Here is a 22,729-nt window from a genome sequence, read left to right on the forward strand (position 1 = left end):
AATTTTTCTTCAATCAATTGCTTGTTTTGAGAACAGTCACACATGATGTGCTCTCAGTATCCCATTTCCTGAAGGATGGAACCAATTGAAAATATCCCTATTTTCAGTAGACATGAATAATTAACCTGCAAGCAGGCAGCTCTTTATAATTTACACTGAATGGCACAGAGGCTGTTTTGGGGCTCTAAGAGCAGTTGGGTTAAAGATATGAGACATGAAGCACATGAAAATATCCAGGGAGGAGGAATAAGAAAATAAGAGGAAGGTTAGAGCTCCATATACTGCTTCTGCTTAAGAAATGCTGAACAACATGAAATTAAATGCAAGTAATGGTGCAAAATGTACACTGTTGAAGGGGAATGAAAACATTTCATATTATAGCAGGAGGAGTGTCTCTGAGAATGGTCTGGGCTTGTCATTATCTTCTGCACTCTGAGCAGGACTTCAAGCCCAGAAGCAGCAGATGCCCAACAGCAGCTCCATCAGCGAGTTCCTCCTGCTGCCGTTGGCAGACACGTGGCAGCTGCAGCTCCTGCACTTCTGGCTCTTCCTGGGCATCTACCTGGCTGCCCTCCTGGGCAATGGCCTCATCAGCACAGCCGTAGCCTGCGACCGCCGCCTGCACACCCCCATGTACTTCTTCCTCCTCAACCTGGCCCTCCTCGACCTGGGCTGCATCTCCACCACTCTCCCCAAAGCCATGGCCAACGCCCTCTGGGACAACAGGGCCATCTCCTACACAGGATGTGCTGCACAGCTATTTTTCTTTTCCTTCTTCATGTCAGCAGAGTATTCCCTTCTCACCATCATGTCCTATGACCGCTACGTTGCCATCTGCAAGCCCCTGCACTACGGGACCTTGATGGACAGCAGAGCTTGTGCCACCATGGCAGCAGCTGCCTGGGGCACTGGGGTTCTCTACTCCCTGCTGCACACTGTCAATACGTTTTCACTGCCTCTCTGCCAAGGCAATGTTGTGAATCAGTTTTTCTGTGAAATCCCCCAGATCCTCAAGCTCTCCTGCTCAGAATCAAATCTCAGGGAAGTTGTGTTTCTCATTTTTAGTGTCATTTTAGCCTCTGGGTGCTTTGTTTTCATAGTTGTGTCATATGTGCAGATCTTCATGGCTGTGCTGAGGATGCCCTGTGAGCAGGGACGGCACAAAGCCTTCTCCACGTGCCTCCCTCACCTGGCCGTGGTCTCCCTGTTTCTCAGCACTGGCTTTTTTGCCTACCTAAGCCCCCGTCCATTTCCTCCCCATCCATGGACCTGATGGTGGCACTTCTGTACTCAGTCGTGCCTCCAGCAGTAAACCCCCTCATCTACAGCATGAGGAACCACGAAGTCAAGAATGCTATGAGGGAAGTGATAACCAGATGTGTTTTAAAGGCAGTGAATTGCTCGTCTATTGGAATTCATGACATATAATGCAGCTTTTTACTGTTGTAAACTCTTTGTTTTGTTTTGTTTCAATCGATTTTTATAAGTGTAATGTATTAAATCTTATTCTTTTTTTTTTTAAATACTGTAATGCTCTTTACTAAAATGTCATTATTCAAATCAATTCCTCTTCAGCTTGTAACTTTTTAGTGTAGCCCAGATGCACTGTACATAATGAACCAGGCTCTCCATGAACCTTAAAAAAATTAAGGATGTGCAGTGACTCTGTCTGTCCTCCTTCTTGAGACATTTCTGGAGCTGTCGGGGTCGGAAGTTCTCAGAAGCCCACAATCCAGCAGGAAGCACACGGCTGTTCATCAAACCGTGCGTTGACTTCAGCCTGCAACCGTTTCTAGCTGGTCCCTTGCCCAGTGTTCCCCGTAACGCTGACAATGGAGTTTCAAAATATTCTTTTCTCATCTGACCTGACATCCTGCTTACCCAAGCCCCTCTGCAATAGTTGAGCCTTATATTGTCCCCTCGTTCGAACTCAATCCCCCTTTTCTTGGACTTTGCAAATACTTTTGCTTGATTACTACATTCTGGGAAAGGGAAGATTTCAAATAACTTCCGCTCTCCACTTTCTGTCTTAGCTTGTTCATTTTGTATTCTTCATAGCTATTCCCACTGGTTTTACACTGCCATAATACACACCTCATTTCAACGTACATTAAAACAAGCAAGATGATTGCAGTAATACAAAGCAATAAAGAGTTGCTTCAGCCATGCAAAATCACCCAAATGTCTCCACAGAGCATTTCAAGGCAGTGGAGCTCAGGTAGGCTCTCTTGGTTTCCCTTCTGAATTCTGCTAGGTTGCATCGCTTGGTAGCTCTCAGAAGCTGTCAGTGGCCACAGACTGGAAAATTGCAATTGGTCTCAGTTCACACAGCTGGCTGGTTTGTCTCTGGCTAATCCTGAACTGTCTCAAGCGACTGCTTTGGGGCTCTACAAAAGAGCAACTGCAGCGACTCGGCACGGACTCAGATGTGAACGATCCAAATCCTTTATTACAAGTTCTCACATCCCTTATATACCTTCACAAGTTGTTATTTTCTAGCTTTCCCATCCGCCCTTACAACTTTCCCAAACACCTTATATGTCAACAAAGCATTCTACAAAACACTTTTCAACTGTCCATGCAGGCACATATCCAATCAGAGCTGTGAGACTCTTCTTCTCCTTGCAGAGGTGTCCTTGGTTCCCATGCTGTTTATCTTGCTCCACAGCTGCTGCTCTGAACAGCTTTTCTTGTATCCCCACAATTCCCCCTTTTTTGTTTATTGACAAGCTACTACCATACTATAAAATAATAATACTAATTATATTAATAACATAATCATTATAACTCAATCAAGGCCTCGATTGACAATATTCTGAAAATGAAAAAGGAGATAAGGCAAATGACAAAATATATGGTTAAATCCACTAAAATATCAGACGCATTTTGCCTGCGGCCTAAGTTCCTACAACCTGGAAAAGAACCCCTGAGAATCCAATTCTGTGTAAATTTGAAATAGGTTAGAAAAGACTTCAATTTTGTGTTATCCATTTTAGACCATCCCGTTAGCATGAAGCAAATACTCCCTAAGCTAGCACATTATTACTTATTGTCCCTGGAGAGGCAGAAAACTGCAGAAAAGGAGAGAGAAGGATCATGTTGGCGGTGGATGCGATAGGCAGCGCCAGCAGGGCGTCCCCTGCTTCAAGGTGCACTTTCCCTTTCTCATCCACCACGGATTCTCTCTTGCTCTTTTCCTGCTCAGGGTCTGAATGGTATTTTCCATTTGTACACTGCATCCACATGGCCAGTGCGTGGTACAGAGCCCAAGTGGAACACCTGCTTACAAAACAGAATAAATTGCCGAGGTTAGCTTTTTTTGCAAGCACCTCTGTTTCAATTGATGCATGGTCATATTTTGAAAATCCCAATTAGTGAGATGAAAAAGAGTTAATAACTGTTATGTTTAAGAATCATCCGTTTGTCCAGGATTCTTTTCCAGGGTCTTATTTTACAAACTAAGAAGAGGCTAGTTGATAGGCTAATAAAATCATAACTGAACATTACTAATACACTAGAAGAGCTACTCCCATAATTTCCAGCATTGGTAACATCAAATCCTATTTAACTTATATTCTATCTACTGCCAAAATAGGAAAGACACACAATAATCTAAATAATGCTTAATAATTCTAATTCTTAAATTTATACCAGTAATGTGGAAGAGTTACCTACTATGTCTTACCATTACTAAAATTATTATTTGCAATACAACAAATTACAAAGCAATATCAATGAAGTAAGAGGCGTATAATCACAATCATTATTAAGGCTGGGTGTTGTTTTCTGCCTTGAGATGAGGCCGAACATATCTTGCCGGAACCCATGTAGGGCCAGTCCTTGTAGAAACACAAGCATATCCACGACCCCAGGTTATCAATGGTAAGGGACCTTCCCAGTGCCCTGTGGCCATATTTCGAATGTTAACCATTGGCCGTTCCTTGAGCACTGGGGAGCCCCCAAAATGACGATCCACACGAGTTGTATTTGTATGATCACGATTCAAAAAATTCAGCACAAACAAAGCCTTACATAATCTTTCTTGTGGTGTGTCTCCCATATTCCCCCTTTTTTGTTTATTAAGAACAGATTTCAGTGTTTGATGAGTACACCCAATGATAGCTTGTCCAGTGGGAGAATGAGGGATGCCTGTAATATGTCTAACTCCCCATTCTTGAAGGAAAGTTTGAGTGGCCTTAGAGGTATAAGCGGGCCCATTATCTGTTTTTATCGTATGAGGGATTCCCATAGCAGCATAAGCAGATAACCAGTGTTTACGGGCGTCGCGACTGCGTTCACCTGTATGTGCTGTGGCAAATATGTAAGAAGAATGAGTATCTATCATTACATGTACGTATTTTAGACGGCCGAATTCAGGAACGTGAGTGACATCTGTCTGCCAGAGTTGAAGAGGGGCTGTTCCACGTGGATTTGTCCCAGTTTGAGGCAAAGGGGCAATTGCCTGGCAGTCTGGGCATGTTAAAATAATGTTACGGGCTTGATCTACTGTCAGTTGGAATTGTTTTTGTAAGGCTCTCCTGTTCTGATGGAAAAATTGATGGGAGAGTCGTGCTTGCTCAAATAATTGAGGAGTAGCAAAAGCGACTGTGGCTTGATCAGCCTTACGGTTGCCCTCAGTTAAAGGACCAGGCAATGTAGTATGCGATCGAATGTGCATAATAAAATAAGGAAGAGTACGGTGAGAAACATAATGCAAGACTCTTTTGAGCTGTACAAAAAAAACCGGATTATTAACTTCCTTAAGAAAGGATCCTTCAATCCGCTGAATGATACCTGTAACATACAAAGAGTCAGTTATTATATTAAGCTTTTGGTCTGAAAAAATTTGGAAAGCTCGAGCTACTGCAGCGAGTTCTACAACTTGAGGTGATCCATCAACAACATGTATGTCTGACTGCCATTGTGTAGCAGTCGCACGCCAGAGAACCACTGCTTGGTGTGTCTTGCCAGAGCCATCTGTAAATACAGTAACAGCATTAGGTATTGGAACATGTGAAAGTAAAGTATTAGTAGCAATGGGGATATCAGCCAAATTATGTAGTAACTGATGTTTGGGAGGATGAGTGGACAATTGTCCGGTATAGTCTGCCATAGCAGTCTGAAAAGGAAGTGACTGCGCAAGCATCCAATCTAAATCTTTTTTAGTAGCAGGTACGTATATGCAATCAGGGTCAAGAGCTTGTAGAATTTGTAGACGATGACGACCTCGCTGTATTAGCATAGCAAACATTTCCACTCGTGATGTAATAGTTTTTGAAAATGTATGAGGTAAAAATACCCATTTGAGAATAATGAGAGGATCCTTTCTTGAGGTATCCCATTGACATAACAAGCTATATGGCTGATAGAAGTTGGATATTATTATGAGATGTACTGGAAGTGATAAACAAACACAATGGCTGTATCGATTTTGCACTGATGTTATTACAGAGTCTAAGCATTGTTGTGCTTCTGGTGTTAATTGTCTTTTAGAAGTTAGATCTGGGTCTCCTTTCAGTAGTTTGAATAAAGGATGCAGCTCTTGAGTAGTAATTCCCAAAGTGGCCGCAACTAATTGATGGTTCCTAATAACTTTTGCAGATCGTTTAATGTCCGTACGTGAGGTACTATTTTGAGGATTTGTGGCTGAATAGTGTGAGATGCAATTTTCCATCCTAAATATTTCCATGGAGAACTAAGTTGCACTTTTTCTTCTGTGATTTGTAAGCCAATAGATTGGACTGCCTCCCGGACGAGCAGTAAAGCGTCCTTTAGACCCTCTTCTTGTTCTGCTGCTATTAAAATATCATCCATGCAATGATAAATAAGGACATGAGGTCTAGCCTTTCGTACTGGTTGTAATGCATTTGCTACAGTCAATTGACATATCGTTGGACTATTAAGCATTCCTTGTGGTAACACTGTCCAATGATACCGCTGAACAGGGCTTTGTAGGTTGATAGAGGGCACTGAGAAAGCAAATCGTGGTGCATCTTTTGGATGAAGCTGAATGGTAAAAAAACAGTCTTTCAAATCAATGACTGCTATAGGCCAATCCGAAGGTAACATTGAGGGTGAAGGAAGGCCAGGCTGCAACGCTCCCATAGGCTCAATTACTGCATTGACAGCACACAAGTCCTGTAAAAGTCTCCATTTTCCACTCTTCTTGAGGATAACAAAAACCGGAGTATTCCAAGGGCTGGTAGTAGGCACTATGTGACCAGCAGCTAGCTGTTCTTGAACTAACTCATGTAAGTGCAGCAACTTTTCGCTTTTTAAGGGCCACTGATCTACCCAAATAGGTTGTTCTGTTTTCCAAGCTAAGGGTATAGGTTGCTGCCGATCAATGGCCCTTACTGAAAATTTGTCTGCAAAATCATACCCCACTGACTTAAGAGATCACAACCCCACAAAGTACAGGGAATTGGTAAAATGTAAGGAGCAGCGTGAGCAATGCGACCATCAGGCCCTTCAAAAGATAAAATTCGGACACTTTGTTTTGGCTGCTGTAGGCCCCCAACCCCCACAATAGCAGAATTAGTGTCTCTTAGTGGCCACTCAGAGGGCCAATCACTGGACTTAATGATGGTAACATCAGCTCCAGTATCCACTAGTCCTAATAACTGTCTGCCATTTACTAAGCATGGTAATAATGGTTTGTCTTTTGACAATTGTGTGGTCCATAGCACAACAGGTTTATCTGTGCTCCCAAATCCACCGGTTCGATCTCTAATACCAGGTTTGGTCATAGAATGAAAAGGGACTAATTGTGCTATTTTTTGGCCTTTTGGAATAAAACAGGGGGGTGAGGGTGTCCATGCCATTATCTTAATTTCCCCGGTATGGTCAGCATCTATAACTCCAGGTAAAACAAAAAGTCCCATCCTTGTAACAGAAGAACGTCCTAACAAGAGGGCGCTATGCCCGTCCCCAAGGGGACCCATTACCCCTGTTGGAATGAGAGTCACGGTGCTATCAGTCAGCGTCACTGACTGGGCAGTGGACAAATCCACTCCTGCGCTGCCAATGGTGGCTGGTCTGAGTGAGCTAGCCAGACAGCATCTGGCTGAGTCAGGACCGTATTTGCTGTCATAGCGCACGGTCTCGTGCTCCTCTTGCCGTTTCCCGGCAGATCGCAGGGCTGTGCAGCAACAGGAAGTTTGGATCGGCAGTCTCTAGCCCAGTGTAGCCCCTTCCTGCACCGTTGTCTCACTCCAATTTAGGAGTGAGGCAAAGGTTCTTTTAATAATGTTATGCCCGGCGTGAGATTAAGAAGAAGAGCATTCAAATGTTGATCCGACCAGTTTATTGGAAATAATAGACAATTGAGGGGATGGGGAAGGGAGAGTGACGAATGCCAAAATTAGGGTGATGGGGAAGGGAAAGTAGGTGATAGAAAAAGGTAGAAAAGAGCAAGAATTACGTTAAAGCGGGGAATAGTCACCTCCTGGATGCAGCAGCATCCCGTAGCACGTTGTTAATGTTGGTCCGGGGCAAAATAAGCGTAGGGGAGAGCAGCAACGGAGTAGCAGGCTGCAAGCAGCAGATCGGTGAATCGCAGAAAAGATGGTCAGAGTACCGTGGTCTCTAGAAGCAGAGTCTCGGGCAGCGAGGTCCCTCGGAGCAGAGTCTCGAGCAGCAATCCCAGAAGAGATAATAGGCAGCAGTAGGACAACGGTGGAGGAATCTGAGGTCGGATACCTAGATGCCCACAAAACCGTGGTTTGTCCGTGCCCTTTTTATCCTTCTTTCCAGCCTTCCAGAGATTTCGGGACGGCTCGGGTCAGAGTCTTGTGACTTCCTCAGAGATGTCAATCTTCCTTGAGATGGGCCAACAGGAAAGACCACTTAAGGGCCATTAGTCCTCAGGGATGGCCATCTTCCTTGAGATAGGCCAACACAAAAAGACCACTCAAGGGCCATTGATCAGTATCTTATCTCCCTTTCGTAGCTCCCGGACTTGTCCATCTCCTGTGTGTCTCAGACAAAGGCAGTCCTGGAACCTTGGCCAGGACTTGCCTGAACTTGTCCATTTCAGCAAACTTTGAGACAGTAATGTAAAAAGCATGGCCTCTTACACCACCCCGTGACTCAAAGTTTGCTTAAAAAATGGACCACTGCTGATCCAGGATGGTGCGAAAAAGATAGCAAGCATGAGGGTAAAGGAAGGTAAGGGTGGGGAATTAAAATGTTACAAAAGATTTCTTGATGTGCTCCACTTCTCCATCACTTGAGGAGGTTACAATATACATGGACAATACAACACATTGGATAAGTTCAATGAAACGTGGTATCATACACAGAACAAACATGAAAGTTGAGACAACACAATAGATAAAATAAGATGCATTTTACACACAGTCCACCTGGAAGCCAGGAAAAAGGTCAAGGTCTGGGCTTTTCCAAGTTTGGACGGGAACATGTATACCATCAGCAATTTGTTTAACAACTTTACCATTATCAATCTTTAGACAACAGGTGGAATCATTTAATTTGCTACAGACACCACCCTGTGATTCTTCAGGAGGGTTGACACAAATATTACATAATGAATAAAAGATAGAAATTGAGAAAAAAACAACCATACATTGAAAACAACCATACATTTAACAATGACCAATAGTAAAAAAATAAGCAAGTAAAACAATAGGGATATTTGTGTCAGGAGAACTTTCCACTTGAGCATTTCCAAAACAGTTCAATTGTTGAGAGATATAAATACTAGTCTGGCAAGTCTAAGAACTGTTATAGTCACAACATAGTGTAGGATACCCCAGAATTTAAATCGTAGGGAGTAATCCCAGAAACATACACATTTCTTATCAAAAACGAAGACACTTTCCAACAACAGTGTTTTGAATGGAACTTCTGGAGTGATGAGACACTGAAAAGCATCAGTGCAAAGGGTTTTATGATAAATTTCACTTTAGTGACCACATCTAACAGATATATTATAGGTCCCATTGCTCATTTCCCAATTCATTAGGAATTTGGAAACACCATGGAGTTACATGCAAATCACCATCAAGTTTGACCAAAAGAGGTGAAATAAGGGGTTAGGAGGAATGATTACCACTGTGCAAAGAGTACAAGAAAGCCAGGATAACCTGGAAAAAACTTTGCACCCAATTGTGAAGTTTAAACAGATCCAAAGACTGATACCAATCACAACTCATAAGTACAGCAAACAAAACATAATACTATTGCAACCAAAATATGAAATAAAGAGGTATATCAGTATTCTAGCATGATCACATCTTCAATTTTTCTGTCACAAAACACAAATGGTTAAAATCAGCTACAAGCCATTCTGTTCCGTGAAGGTCCTGCGGGGATCTTCTGTAAAAGAAAACAAGACAACTCGCCCTTTGGGGGCTTTGTTAATACAATTATCTTCTCCTTTTAGTCGTGAGCCTCCTAACAAACATCCATCCTTCACCCCCCCCCCCCCCCCCCCCCCCCGCTCACTTGAGGAGGATGAAGGAATCAGTTTCCCGACTGCTCAGGTAATTCTTCTGTTACTGCAGGGGGAGCACTAGGAACCAGATTTTCAGGTTTAGCTGGCCAACCAGTCACCAGCCTCTCAAGCCTGTCTGTTGCTAGTCCATTCATTATTTCTCGAGGAATACCCTTTTTCCAGCCCGAAGTCCATAGTCCATGACGTTTATGATCAATGTTTCGCCTACCAGTTCTTTCTGAGGCTAGAGCCTTTTCTATTCTATTAAATTTTGGGCTAGGTGGCCTGAGAGCAAGGGTGGTTGCTGCGAGCCTTACTCCCCTTGGCTCAATTCTGCTGGTGGATGAAGCCACCGGTCCATACTTCCTACCATAATTAATCAATTCTTGGGCAACCTCTCCCCATGTCCATACCTTATACCCTGATTGTAAAGAGCCTGAAGAACCAACTCCCTCTAAAACAGCTCGAGCTCTCTCTCCCTGGGACATGGCCTGTATTTTACTTTGAAGTTGTATACCTATGGGTTTCAGCGATTCTGGAAGTCCCCTGATTAATGGAGTCATCCGTTCAGGATCAACAGGCATCATCATAGGTGATTCGTGCCGTGGCTGCAATTTCCTGTCATACATCATTTGCAGGCAAGCGGCCTTTTGGACACTTTCAACCAATTGGTCAACTGTCCCATTAATGGCAAGAGGGTCTCCCCTTTCTAAAGGGTTGAGACCACCAGCCCAGTAAGCAGCCCTCTGTGTTAGGGACCAGGGAGCACGGTTATTACCAGTAGTCAAAAATACTCCTGGCCCCCAATAACCCTCAGCCTCCTTTTCAGTTAACATTATTTGGTCTCCACCAGTTAAGCTGACTCTCCATACATATTCTGTTTCTGATTCCTTTGGAGAACGGCTAAAATCTTTTTTCAGTTTTGCTAATTCAGTGGCAGAAAAGGGAATTTCTTTAACATTCATTTGAGGATCCAGGTCCTCTCCATTATCAAAGGTATCTTCTGTTTTTATTAGAGGGCGCAGAGGGGCTATTGGGGTTTCAAACTTTTCTTTCGCTTCTTTCAGTTCTTCCTGAGGATACAGTTTTTCTTGTGGTGCAGCATGAATATCAGTCACCCGTATCTTTATATGTTAAAATTTCCTTAAAAGCCATTTGTAACAAGGCCGAATTATGTCTCTCTCTTTCCAATTGTACTTCTAGATTTGCAATTTGGTTTTGCAAAGCTTTCACGAGTTCCTGGGTTGCTTTAACTGTTTCTTGTAACGACTGTATAGTCTGGTTTTCCGCCTCAAACTGCTGATCTCGGAACTCCACGGCTGCTTTTAAAGCAGCACCGAGTACCGCACAAATAAATGATTTGCCTTTCCCGGCTCGGGTACTAGCCCCATGTTGCAAAACACAAATACGGTCAGAAACAGCCTGCAAATTATACCAGTTTTCACGTGCCCAGTCCATCCCTGATGACGATGGCCGAGACGCGTGCTTTTCGAGGATATCAAACAACATATTTTCACCTTCCATATCAGATGTAATTTTACTCACAACCAAAAATCTACAGGTAACGAAATCTACGCTGAGGGAGGAGGCGATTCCTTATCTCCTCAGAGAGGCAAACACTTAACAAAACCAACAACTGCTCAAAACACTCCTTTACACAAAAGACCAAACGACTCAATCAACACTTCCAAAGAAACACCTCAATCGGTCCTGGCTATCCTGTCAAAAACTTCAACCTTCAAGCAACAAAAGTTAGAAATAACTTCTAAGTTTCTCAAAAGCAATAAACTTCTTGGAGAAGCACACACCACTTCCCCAAGAGGCGCACACACAAAACTTTCAAAACCAAAGGTACGTCACAAGATACTTAAAACCACCACAATGTAAAATAGTCTTCCCGGGGAGGCACACACGTGTAAAACAAAAGCAAACAGTCAAAATTAATTCACTTGTCCCCGAGAGGTAGACACGTAAGAAAGAAAGTTTCAGAATGTGGAGCGGTCTTCCTGGAGAGGTGCACACATCAAATTAAGTTATCAAAACAATCGCTCCTTGCAACTCCAGGAGAAACAGACAGAAAAGTTTTAGAGAAACTGGAAGTATAACACTCTCACGATGGGTATCCTGCCGACTACGCCAATAAAAAATGTCTCGCTCCAATTTAGGAGTGAGGCAAAGGTTCTTTTAATAATGTTATGCCCGGCGTGAGATTAAGAAGAAGAGCATTCAAATGTTGATCCGACCAGTTTATTGGAAATAATAGACAATTGAGGGGATGGGGAAGGGAGAGTGACGAATGCCAAAATTAGGGTGATGGGGAAGGGAAAGTAGGTGATAGAAAAAGGTAGAAAAGAGCAAGAATTACGTTAAAGCGGGGAATAGTCACCTCCTGGATGCAGCAGCGTCCCGTAGCACGTTGTTAACGTTGGTCCGGGGCAAAATAAGCGTAGGGGAGAGCAGCAACGGAGTAGCAGGCTGCAAGCAGCAGATCGGTGAATCGCAGAAAAGATGGTCAGAGTACCGTGGTCTCTAGAAGCAGAGTCTCGGGCAGCGAGGTCCCTCGGAGCAGAGTCTCGAGCAGCAATCCCAGAAGAGATAATAGGCAGCAGTAGGACAACGGTGGAGGAATCTGAGGTCGGATACCTAGATGCCCACAAAACCGTGGTTTGTCCGTGCCCTTTTTATCCTTCTTTCCAGCCTTCCAGAGATTTCGGGACGGCTCGGGTCAGAGTCTTGTGACTTCCTCAGAGATGTCAATCTTCCTTGAGATGGGCCAACAGGAAAGACCACTTAAGGGCCATTAGTCCTCAGGGATGGCCATCTTCCTTGAGATAGGCCAACACAAAAAGACCATTCAAGGGCCATTGATCAGTATCTTATCTCCCTTTCGTAGCTCCCGGACTTGTCCATCTCCTGTGTGTCTCAGACAAAGGCAGTCCTGGAACCTTGGCCAGGACTTGCCTGAACTTGTCCATTTCAGCAAACTTTGAGACAGTAATGTAAAAAGCATGGCCTCTTACAACCGTGGACAGGGTCGATTTGGAACAGCAGAAGCATTTTTATTTACTCACTTGGGCTTTTTACAGTCCCGTTGGACATGACCTGGTTCCCCACAATTCTAACGCTTTACTTTTTTAGCTATCCCTGCATCAAGTTGGGTTGCCAATGAATCTGCTAGCAGGGCCATTTTATGACTTTCTGTGCCTACATCTTGACAGGCTTTAATCAAGTCAGTAATTGATGGGTCTGCATTCTTTAGGGACTTTAAAACCTTTCGACAGTCTGCATTTGCGTTTTCTACTGCTAATTGCTTAAGCAAGACATTTTGGGCAGCTTCATTTTCTACTTGTCTCTCTAATGAATTTTGTAAACGGTCAAGAAATTTAATGTAAGGCTCAGTAGCCTCTTGCCTAATTGAAGTAAATGAAGCATCGGGTGAATTAATATCAGGAACCCGACGGACAGCACACAACACCAAAGTCTTAACTTGTTCCAGGCATTGCCTGTCCAGCTGTGCCTGTGCCTGAGGTGTTGCCCGGACCCCCTCCCCCATGAGTTCCTCTAGGCCAATGTGATTTAGATTGTTCAAATTATTCAAGGCCTGGACAGCAGCCTGATCCCGGTATTCAGTCATGAACATGGTGTATTGCATGGGAGAGAGGATCATTCGTAACACACTTTTCCAGTCATGAGGGGTCATAACATAACTATCACCAATTGCAACCAAAAGATTATATGTAAAGGCTGACTGAACTCCGTATGTTCTCACTGACTTCCTTAGCTCTTTCACTGCCTCATAAGGCAGGGGTTCCCAACGGGGAACCAACACAGGAAAGGCTTGCAATGTGTCAGCATCACCCCTTAATATTGCTTCTTTTCTGCACTGCTCTAAGACACCACAGTACGCTGTAGGGAAATTTGTCGTTTCTGCTCCCTTCAAATTATCATCAGGAGGAAATGCGCCCGATTCGCATTCCGGATATACTGGACCGGGGTCACAACGATCCCCTGGTTTCGATCTGTCCATGTCTTTAACCATGTTACACGCCGGCTGCACAGACGCTGCAGCGCACGACGTGGGGGGGGCGGAGGGTGGCGGCGCAGAGAAGGTCATGGGCGGAGCGGGGGGCGGAGCGACGAACGTCATAGGCGGGGCGAAGGGCGGGGGCACGGCGAGCGTCGTGGGCGGAGCGGGGGGCGGAAGCGGCGGGACGAATGTCGTAGGCGGGGCGAAGGGCGGGGGTGCCGTAGAGGGCGGCAACGCGGCGAACGTCGGGGGAGGAGCGAACGGTGGGAGCGCGAGGGGGGGCGGTTGCGGCTTTTCGTCTCCCCGAATCGCGGGGGGGTCAGAGCCGCCGGTCGGATCCGGGCACGGGCCGCTTCCCGCAGCGAGAGGCAGCGGCGGGGTTGGGACGGAGGGCGGCAGGGAATGGTCGGAATAAATTCTTTCCCGTCGTGATTGCTTAATCCCTTCCATTATCCGGCTCCAAACGGGCAACAGCTTAGCAGCCGTTCTGTCTTTAGCGAGAGAAGCCTCGTAGAGTTTTGAGCCGATTTTGTCCCAAAGTTCTCCATCTAGAGAGAACTCAGTTTTTGGAAATTCAGGGACATTTTTGCTTATCCATTTAAGAAGAGTAGCTAATGCTGAAGTAGACACAGTCTCATCCTGATACAGTAACACTGAACGCAATACTTCGAGATGTACTCGTTGCTCCCTCGTTAGTGAGCTCCCCATAGTTCCCGACTGCTCACCTTCTGTCCTGCAGAACGGTGCGGGTGCGCGCGAAACAGTCTCTCTGAAGTTCAGTCGGGCGGCGCTGCCGGACCGGGCTCGCTCAGCCGCGGGTTGATTTGCTCCACGTTGTGGGTGTCATTTGCAGCAACTCGGCACGGACTCAGATGTGAACGATCCAAATCCTTTATTACAAGTTCTCACATCCCTTATATACCTTCACAAGTTGTTATTTTCTAGCTTTCCCATCTGCCCTTACAACTTTCCCAAACACCTTATATGTCAACAAAGCATTCTACAAAACACTTTTCAACTGTCCATGCAGGCACATATCCAATCAGAGCTGTGAGACTCTTCTTCTCCTTGCAGAGGTGTCCTTGGTTCCCATGCTGTTTATCTTGCTCCACAGCTGCTGCTCTGAACAGCTTTTCTTGTATCCCCACATGTATTAAACAGGATTTGATCTAATCAATGCTAGAATCTACAGGAATAGCTCTTTTAATGTTTTAGTACTGTTTGGTTATGATGTTATTAGCCTATTAGTTAGCTTTTCTTAATTTGCAAAGACAAAACCTGGAAAGGAATCCCAGACAAAGAGATGACCCTGTATCATAGAATTGATACCTCTCTTACATCCAACTAATTGGGATTTTTGAAATATAACCATGCATCATTTTAGACAAAAGTGCACGCTAATAGAACTAAATTTGATTGTTTATTCTGTTTTCCAAGCAGGTGTTCCACTTGGGCTCTATATCACGCACTGGCCATGCGGATGTGGTGTACAACTGGAAGAAATCCTTCAGACCCTGAATGCAGGAGAGAATCTGTGATGGGTGAGAGAGGAAATGTGCACCTTGAAGCAGGGGACGCCCTGCTGGCACTACCTGTCGCATCCACCACCAACATGGCTTGCTGTTTCTCAAGGGTCAATAAGTAATAATGCCCCTAGTGATACTCTAGTACGTTTGTCCTCTAAAATTGGTTCTATTTGACATGCTACTTCATAAAATTGCACGATCATTAATCAATTATTAGCCTGGATAACTCAGTCGGTAGAGCCTGGTTATGAGCATCTTAAAAGCATTTATTGCACAAATTTTAGTGGTCATTAAAATCAATATATCAGAGTATATGAAAATTGAAGACTTTTCCTGATCAGTTACAGATTAATACAATGGGACCCTCATGGATTTATTTTCAGGTTGCAGAAACTTAGGTTGCAGTACAAACATATTTGTTCTTTCTAGTGGGTTTAACAGTAATGTTGTTATGTTGTATTTGACTTGTCTCTTTTTCATTTTTAGAGTATTGTCAATCGAGGTCTTGATTGAGTTATAATAGTTATGTTATTAATTTAAGTAGTGTTGCTATTCTATAGGTAGTATTGTAAGAAGAATTCTACGGAGCGTCCGTCATGGATCCAGATGAGAAGTTCACAGAACAGCAGCTACGAAGCAGGATAAAACTACATGAGAACTGATTGAACAAATGAACTGAACTGCTTGTTAAATATGATTAATCGGTCATTAAATCAAACCCTTTTTCAGCCTAAAAGAAAATGGGGGAAATGTAGAGAGTGTTTTTTACAGCTAGTTAGCTGAGAAGGGTCGTAAACATGGTGCAGCTAAGCAAGCAGCCATAACACCTGCAAGGACAGCAAGAACAACAGGATGCCCTGGGATGGTGAGAAACTAGCCATGGTTCTGGGAACTCAGCAAGGGAGTAGCTTTCAGTTGATAACAACAAGCTGTTAAGATACTCGGGGATAGTATGTAATTGGGAACCAACGATGAGCTCCACTTTTGCAATATGTATGAGCTAATTATCCGTATTATAAAGGTACACGCAGCCAAGGAATAAATGAGATTCGCTGATCATATGTCAATGACAGGTGTGGTCGTCTGCTTTTCTCCCGCCGTTCTGCAACATACACCTACATACAAATTTAAGAACACAACGGAGTAACTGTTACTGTTTATTAACAACCAGTTTTAATAATACGATAAAAGTATGTCCTGAGAAAGGGGAACAAACACGCTTCTTCAAGGTTTTTTAGCTGTTCTGGATCTCAGCCATCGCTTGATGATCAGATGATCACTTTCCTTCTTTTGTTCCTCAGATTCCTGAAGAAAACATTTCAAAAGTTACTCATCTTTTCACACAAGACTGACTAGCTCTTCTTGACCCACGCAAACATATTTCTTCCCCTAAATGGATTTCAGAATGGCATTTAATTATTATATTTTATTCAGAAAACTATGGGATACCGAGATCATTTTAATGCAGCTTAATCACAAGGAACAAATATGGAGAATGTACAAAATCCTGTTTATCTTAAAAAAGCACACACATCTGAGGAAAGCCTGAAGGCAGCTTTCATTTTGAAATACTTGTTTTCAAAAGAGTATGATAATACTTGTTTTGTGAAACATGAAGCGTTCAGAAAACATTTTTAGCCTCAATCCCTGTAGCTATGACTTGCCCAGAATTTCAGTTCTCGGTTCAGTTCCATGTTCTCAGAACTACAGTGAGAGAAGAAATCGTCTCATCTTCTTCATCCTCTAACAAAAAAAATATAACATTTTGGTTTCTGCCCCTATCATTCGTCAAATCATCAAAAAATTCAGAGGGATATTACAGTATGGGCAAATGATCACTTTGCTGAACCGAAAAAGGACTCTAATATAATTAAAAGATGCAGTTCCAACAGAGCAAGAATGTTCTTAGCACAATAGCTGCCGATAGAGTCATGAAACTGGCACATCAGATCCTTTGCAAGTTGGCTTAGACAGGAGATCATAGTTTAAGCATACCTAAAAAGCTGTCTAAGTTGTGCTCTAAAAAAGCGTGTAGTAGAATAATCCCACTCCAACACATTGAAATTATCTATGATTCCAAATTAGAAGACATCTCCGTGATTGCTACATCACCTACTTAGTAAACTGTAAGCCAGCCAAACACAGAGATCTTTGAGGACAAACTAAAACAGAACAGCAGGAAGACCAACAAGAATGACTTGGTAGAATAAAGAAATACCTCAGTACTTTCAAACTCCCCCTGCAAATAGATGAGACCTCCAGTCTGTTTGGACTCCTTAGTAGTTTATTTTAAGCCAAGACTACAGTATAATCGCTTACCGAAGAAGCAGGTATATCTAGAGGGCCAGAAACGACAGTGGAATACAGCTTCCTTTTGGATCGTTTTGGCTTGGTCTCTCCTTCTTCGAGACTTTCAGGTTCGTTTGATTTAGGAGAACTTACTGCTGACATCAGCTTCTTGGCTAGAAGAAATTTGTTTTGATACATAAACCAATCAACTTACTGGTTTTGTGAGTCTTTAAATCACTGAATGCAAAAAAAGCTTCGTAACAAACTTGGTTTATAAATGACAGGTAAAATTTAAGTGAAAATGCTCAGAAATTGTATTTGTTCATTGAGGTTCTTTATTGCTTCTATAGCTGAAACTGTTTATAGGTTCAGGTACGGCAGCTTAAAGCACGCATTAAAATGGAGTATGAAAGACAATTATGGCTCAGAAGTTGCTGGAAGTCAGAAACTTCAGCAGGAGTTAAACAACAGGCCTAACTTTCGTGCTGACAGAAGCACAAGACAGAACCAGCTTTCTCTGTATACTTGTAGGTTTTCACAAATGTAATAATGAATTTCTGAAGAGACGAATAAATGCATTTACTTCATAAATCAAAGGACAACTTAACATGGCAGACAAGTTCTCTAAGAACACATACATTAATAGCCTACAGCAGAAACAAGCCATTCTACAATGTCTAGAAAACATGGAATAAAACTTATTCTACACCAACCTTTAGAGTGTATAATAGAAGGAGAGCTTTGAATAAAATCTCCAACTTTTTGCAGTTTTTCATCCTTCTTTTTAGTCAGTCTTGAAGCATGTACTCGCTTTCTCAGGAAGTAGTCTTTTCCGGATTTCTGTTCAACAGAGATGTGAACATGTGAAACAATAGCATTGTTTAAACTTCATTTTAGTTCAACGTTATTTTAAGTTGACATTTTGAGCTTTACTACTGACACCTCTGTTCGTTATGCTGATGATACCACAACGGCAAGTAATGTAGACAATTTTATACCCTTTAGGGAGTTGTCAAAATCTCAGCTATTTCAAGGCATACGTTTCTTAAAGTTTATTAATAAGGCAGTAGTTTCTTTAAAAGTAGCTCCCAAGCTGTGGAGTTGTTTCTTACATAAGCTGTTCTAATTACATAAAATAAACAAACATACAAAACAGAAGACAACAGATGGGAAAAATCTACTACTCATACTCTGACCATGCCAAGGATACTGCTATCACATGTGAACATCTGTTTTTAATAACTGCCGTGCATATTAATGATATGAACCTTAGTTTAATACAAGGGCTTCACTTACAAAAGCACACGATAATACACTAAAGCTTCTCTTCCCAACTATTCAGTGTGCAATATCCTTCCCTCCAAATCATTACACAGTACAGCCATTACACGCTCTGGGGACAGACTGACTTGCCCTTTGGTTAGCTTATGGAATTTAATAGGAAGAGCTCATAAGCATGTAAGATTCCCATTCAGGTATACACATAAGGATAAGACACTGCTTCTTTCGTGTGACCACACAATTACAGGACGTCCCAAGCTAGCTTCAAAACTAGAACAAAAACCAACCATTTTCTCGTCACTTGCAGAGGGTGAATTAAAAGCCATGACAGATTTTGTATTTTTTGTGTTCTCACTTTTCACAAAATCCTGAGAAAATAAGACAAGTTTCAGCCATGATTCTTTTGGAAAGAACAATTGATGTCACAAAAGTGAACACTTTAAACACTTTTGCTAATAGTAGGGAAGTATTTGCTAGTGGTAACTATTCCACTGTAAATCAAATAATAAATAAGCATTCAATTATAAAAACAGGACATTAAGATATCAGTATTAGACATCTCATGATGTCTAAAAAGCTGATTTATGTCTACAGGTTTCAAAGAAAATACACAATGGAGTTAAGAGAAATTCCCTTCTCTTAAACCATTATCACTGAGCTTGGCTGTTAGTTTTGTTCATTAAAGCAGTTCATTGATTAAATTCTTCAACTACTTTACTGAGGTAGAAATAGCATTTTTTTAATGCTTAAATGAGAATGGTAAAAAGGCATCAGATATTTTGTTTTCTGTTGGGTCTAGGTCATACCTCATCCATGTCATCACTTCTTTTCTTTTTTGCCTTAGGCATTTTCACTCCTAAAGGTATCATGCTGCCATGCTGCTTTATCTCCATCTTATCAGGTTGCAGAGGTGTCAGTGGGATTTCCAGCTCCGGCTTTGGGAACCGACTAGTTTTGCCATTTTCTGCGGACACTCCAGAAGAGTCGAGGACAGTTTCCAAATGCTCCTGATAGCACAGAAGAATTTTAAGTGCAAGAGTTAAGGTAGCCATGAGATTAAAAAGCTATAAAGCATCTGGAAAAGGATATGTAAGCATTCGATTTTCCTGCTGTAAGAACACTTGTAACAGAAGGAGTCTATTTCAGTTACAGCAGAGTTTTACCCTTCTTTCCTAGAACTTGTTACATTTAAAATTATTTCCAATCTATGATCACAAAAAAAGTTCTCCATGTTAAACTGAGCCTGATACTTTACAAGTCATTTTTTCTCAAGGGCACAGACAACTACACTTTTTTTTTAATAGAGAATGGTGGTAGAACTGACACGATTTTCTTCATCTCAACTCTGCTGCGTCAGAACTGGGCAGGAACAGGAGCATTTGATTCAAGTGTTCAATTAACTTCCAGCTTAATCTTAGGGAATTTGCCCTTCCTCTTCTACACTAGAGATGTTATTTACATAAGTAAGGTCCAGCTGGCAAGGTGCAAGCCCAGTACAAGTCATTAAAGAACTCCATTGCTATCTTTTCCCTGGAGAGAATACAGACATTCAAGCAATGACACCGTACTTAAGCTGAAGGCTATCATGTACCTGCTCATGGTCAAATGGCAGCAAATGCACAGCTAAGTGACAGGGAAATGTCAGTATACATTTCCCCAGCAGCACTTACTGTCCACAATCCACCCAATCCTGTTTTTCTCAACAGGAACAACAAAGTCAGAACTGAGATCACCTGGACTCCTCCTTCTCTATGGCAGGAATTCAGCTAGCATATCAAAAATGAGTTCAGATGCTGGTTGAACACATGGAAGACAGGCTGCTGGGGACATCAGAAAATGGTAGATGGCTGCTTCTACTGCTGCTAGTAACTAGCAAACTCCAGTGTCCCAAACACAGACTAGCAGCTTTTACTACTTACACTGTTCCCACCCCCTGAGGGGAGTCTTCTTCCTCTCAAAAAGTTACCAAAGATTGTAGAAAGACAAAAAGTAGTCAGAGCCACTTTATCAGGCTCTGCTAAGAATCTGAATGGAGTATCACCACCCACTGTATTTCCAAGAATTAAGTTGGTTAATAAATACTTTGTTTTTAAAATATATGTAACTGCTATTTTATGAAAGTTAGCAATTAAAAACTTATATAGGAATGATTAACATCATCTGCTAACAAAACAATATCCAGAAATCCCGCAGAGGAAGAAAATAAGTTCAATTTGCTGTGCCCGTTTCAGTGGCTCCATGAATTTTTTCCAAGTAACTTATCTAATCATGAGCCACTTCATAAGCATTAACATGAGGAGAGTTTTCAACAGCACCTGACAAAAATTCATCACACAATTGTTTCAACAGCTTTTATTCCTATCAAAGGCTATAAAAACAGGTGATCTGATCACCTTGAAAGGGATAAATAAATTAAAACTTGGGAATTGTTTAGAGAACATGAGATCTTTTCCTACTCATTCCTTATCAAAAGCAATACAATCACAACATTTTCAGATCTGAAGTTTCATACTAACCTCGGATTCATTTAATGAAGTGAGGCTCCTAGTACATCGACGTGACAAATAATTGTCTTCAGCTTTGCATCTTAATGGAATACTTTCTCCAGTTTTAGTTTTGCTTTGTTGTTTCCTAGGCTGTAAATATTTAAAAGGAGTAAAGATTAGGCTATGCATTAGACCTCCAAAATATCTCGAGTTTTCTAAAGCTACAGTGTAAAACCTTAAGCTCAGAGGCCACATGAACACGTAAGCTGAAACACAGCACAAGCGTGGGAAGGTAGTAACATCTATTCATTGTGTGATCTTCAGATACACCCTACTGGGTCTCACTAACAGTCTCAGGCAGTATTCTGCCTCCAAAAGAGAGAAAGCGAGACATTATTTAGGGACAAAATCTGTAACGCTGGTCGTTTTGTCATCCATTCCCCCCATACTCTGCACGCTCACAGCTGCTATGTTAGAACACCAAAGGCTAAACCTCTGCCTAGTCTTCAGCATCCACATACGAATACATGGAAAACTGCATGGAAAAGTTCCATAATGTACACAGAGAGATGGTGTTCTAGTAAATAAAATATTTTTGAGAAGATGAGAGCTCATGTTTGAGTGGAAGACAAAAAGAACCAACAAGTACTCATCACTGAAAATGTAGTTAAAGGACTATATGCTAAGAAAAATGATTCTAGCTCCAGTATCTCCTAGGAAAACAGAAGAACAAAAAGGGGTTAACAAGATGTTAAGTACTGACTTTCTATAAATATAATCATACCTTTTCATTTACAGAGTCATTCCTTCTACTTTGTCTTTCTTCAAGTAAAGGTATTTCTGGCAAACACTGAGGGCTACTGTGGTTAATGCGTTGTTTTAATTCCTTTATAAAGTCATCTTTGTCAGCCAGTTCTTTTCTTAACTCTTCCATCACAGTTGCATTATCCTAATAAACAGTAAAAACTGCTGAGTTGTGGGATTGGCAAAAGGAATTAACACACACAAGCAGTATTGCAATTACTTAGTAGCATCAGTTTTAGAATTGCAGGCTAGAACACTTAACTATTCAAGAACAGTAACATTTCCCGGATTTGTACGGTCACTGTTACAAGTGCAGTAGTCACAGAATTGCCTGGGAAGTTGTAATACAATATATTTTGATTCTTCTATTTTACTTATGTGCTTCAGCCTTCATCTCTCTTAAGATATAATAACCCGAGCTTTTATTTGTTCCCAAATCCTCGGTACTGTGAGAAAGTCGGCAGTTGTAGGGGAAGTTTTGCTATGAGAACATCTTTCTTCTCAGAGAAAGTGAATCCAAACATTCTCAAAAGAGCACAACTCATTTAGTCTTCTGTTTAGCTTCTGAAATTCTATGCTACGGCTTAGATTGGCTATCCTGATTAAAAGCTGGATGTTGAAATAAGAAATGCAACTTCCAGAGATCATCCCCCCTCTGCTTTTTGATGCTTCCCTTAATCTCTCTCCACGTCCCCTTCTGTCTTTTCATGCCATTGTAGATACTACCTCAGAGAAAGCAAAGAAAGTAAGAAACCTGAGACAGAACTACTGTCTGAGTATTGAGCCTAGCTTGGGATCCGGAAATGCTGTGAATTATCAGAAAAAGCTTCAGATGTCCAGTCTGACTGTAGGATCATAA

General features: G+C 42.1%; 1 protein-coding gene and 1 pseudogene across 1 annotated transcript; both read right to left on the reverse strand.

Annotated features, from left to right (window-relative positions):
- Nucleotides 1-8,881: 8,881 nt before the first annotated feature.
- On the reverse strand, nucleotides 8,882-12,287 carry LOC146753115 (uncharacterized; annotated as a pseudogene).
- Nucleotides 12,288-16,107: 3,820 nt separating this feature from the next.
- Nucleotides 16,108-19,632, reverse strand: LOC146753116 (kinesin-like protein KIF20B). Its single transcript, XM_085530797.1, has 5 exons — nucleotides 19,387-19,632; nucleotides 18,868-18,948; nucleotides 18,013-18,139; nucleotides 17,330-17,472; nucleotides 16,108-16,315 (listed from the first exon to the last, which is right to left on the reverse strand). The coding sequence occupies exons 1-5, from the start codon at nucleotides 19,630-19,632 to the stop codon at nucleotides 16,235-16,237; spliced, it is 678 nt and encodes a 225-aa protein (XP_085386923.1). The 3' UTR covers nucleotides 16,108-16,234.
- Nucleotides 19,633-22,729: the final 3,097 nt, after the last annotated feature.

Source organism: Coturnix japonica, unplaced genomic scaffold (genome assembly GCF_054131305.1).
Source record: "Coturnix japonica strain WE unplaced genomic scaffold, WE-NBRP24 Scf039, whole genome shotgun sequence".
NCBI lineage: Eukaryota > Metazoa > Chordata > Aves > Galliformes > Phasianidae > Coturnix > Coturnix japonica.

Bases quoted from the DNA above. Each gene is read 5' to 3' on its own strand.
- LOC146753116 (XM_085530797.1), bottom strand. From the start codon at position 19,632: ATGGCTACCTTAACTCTTGCACTTAAAATTCTTCTGTGCTATCAGGAG. The intron at 18,140-18,867 runs GTTGGTTTTTGT...TCTGTTGAACAG, and splicing joins CTGCAAGTGACGAGAAAATG to AAATCCGGAAAAGACTACTT. The intron at 17,473-18,012 runs GTTGGTGTAGAA...AATTTCTTCTAG, and splicing joins TTCTATTATACACTCTAAAG to CCAAGAAGCTGATGTCAGCA.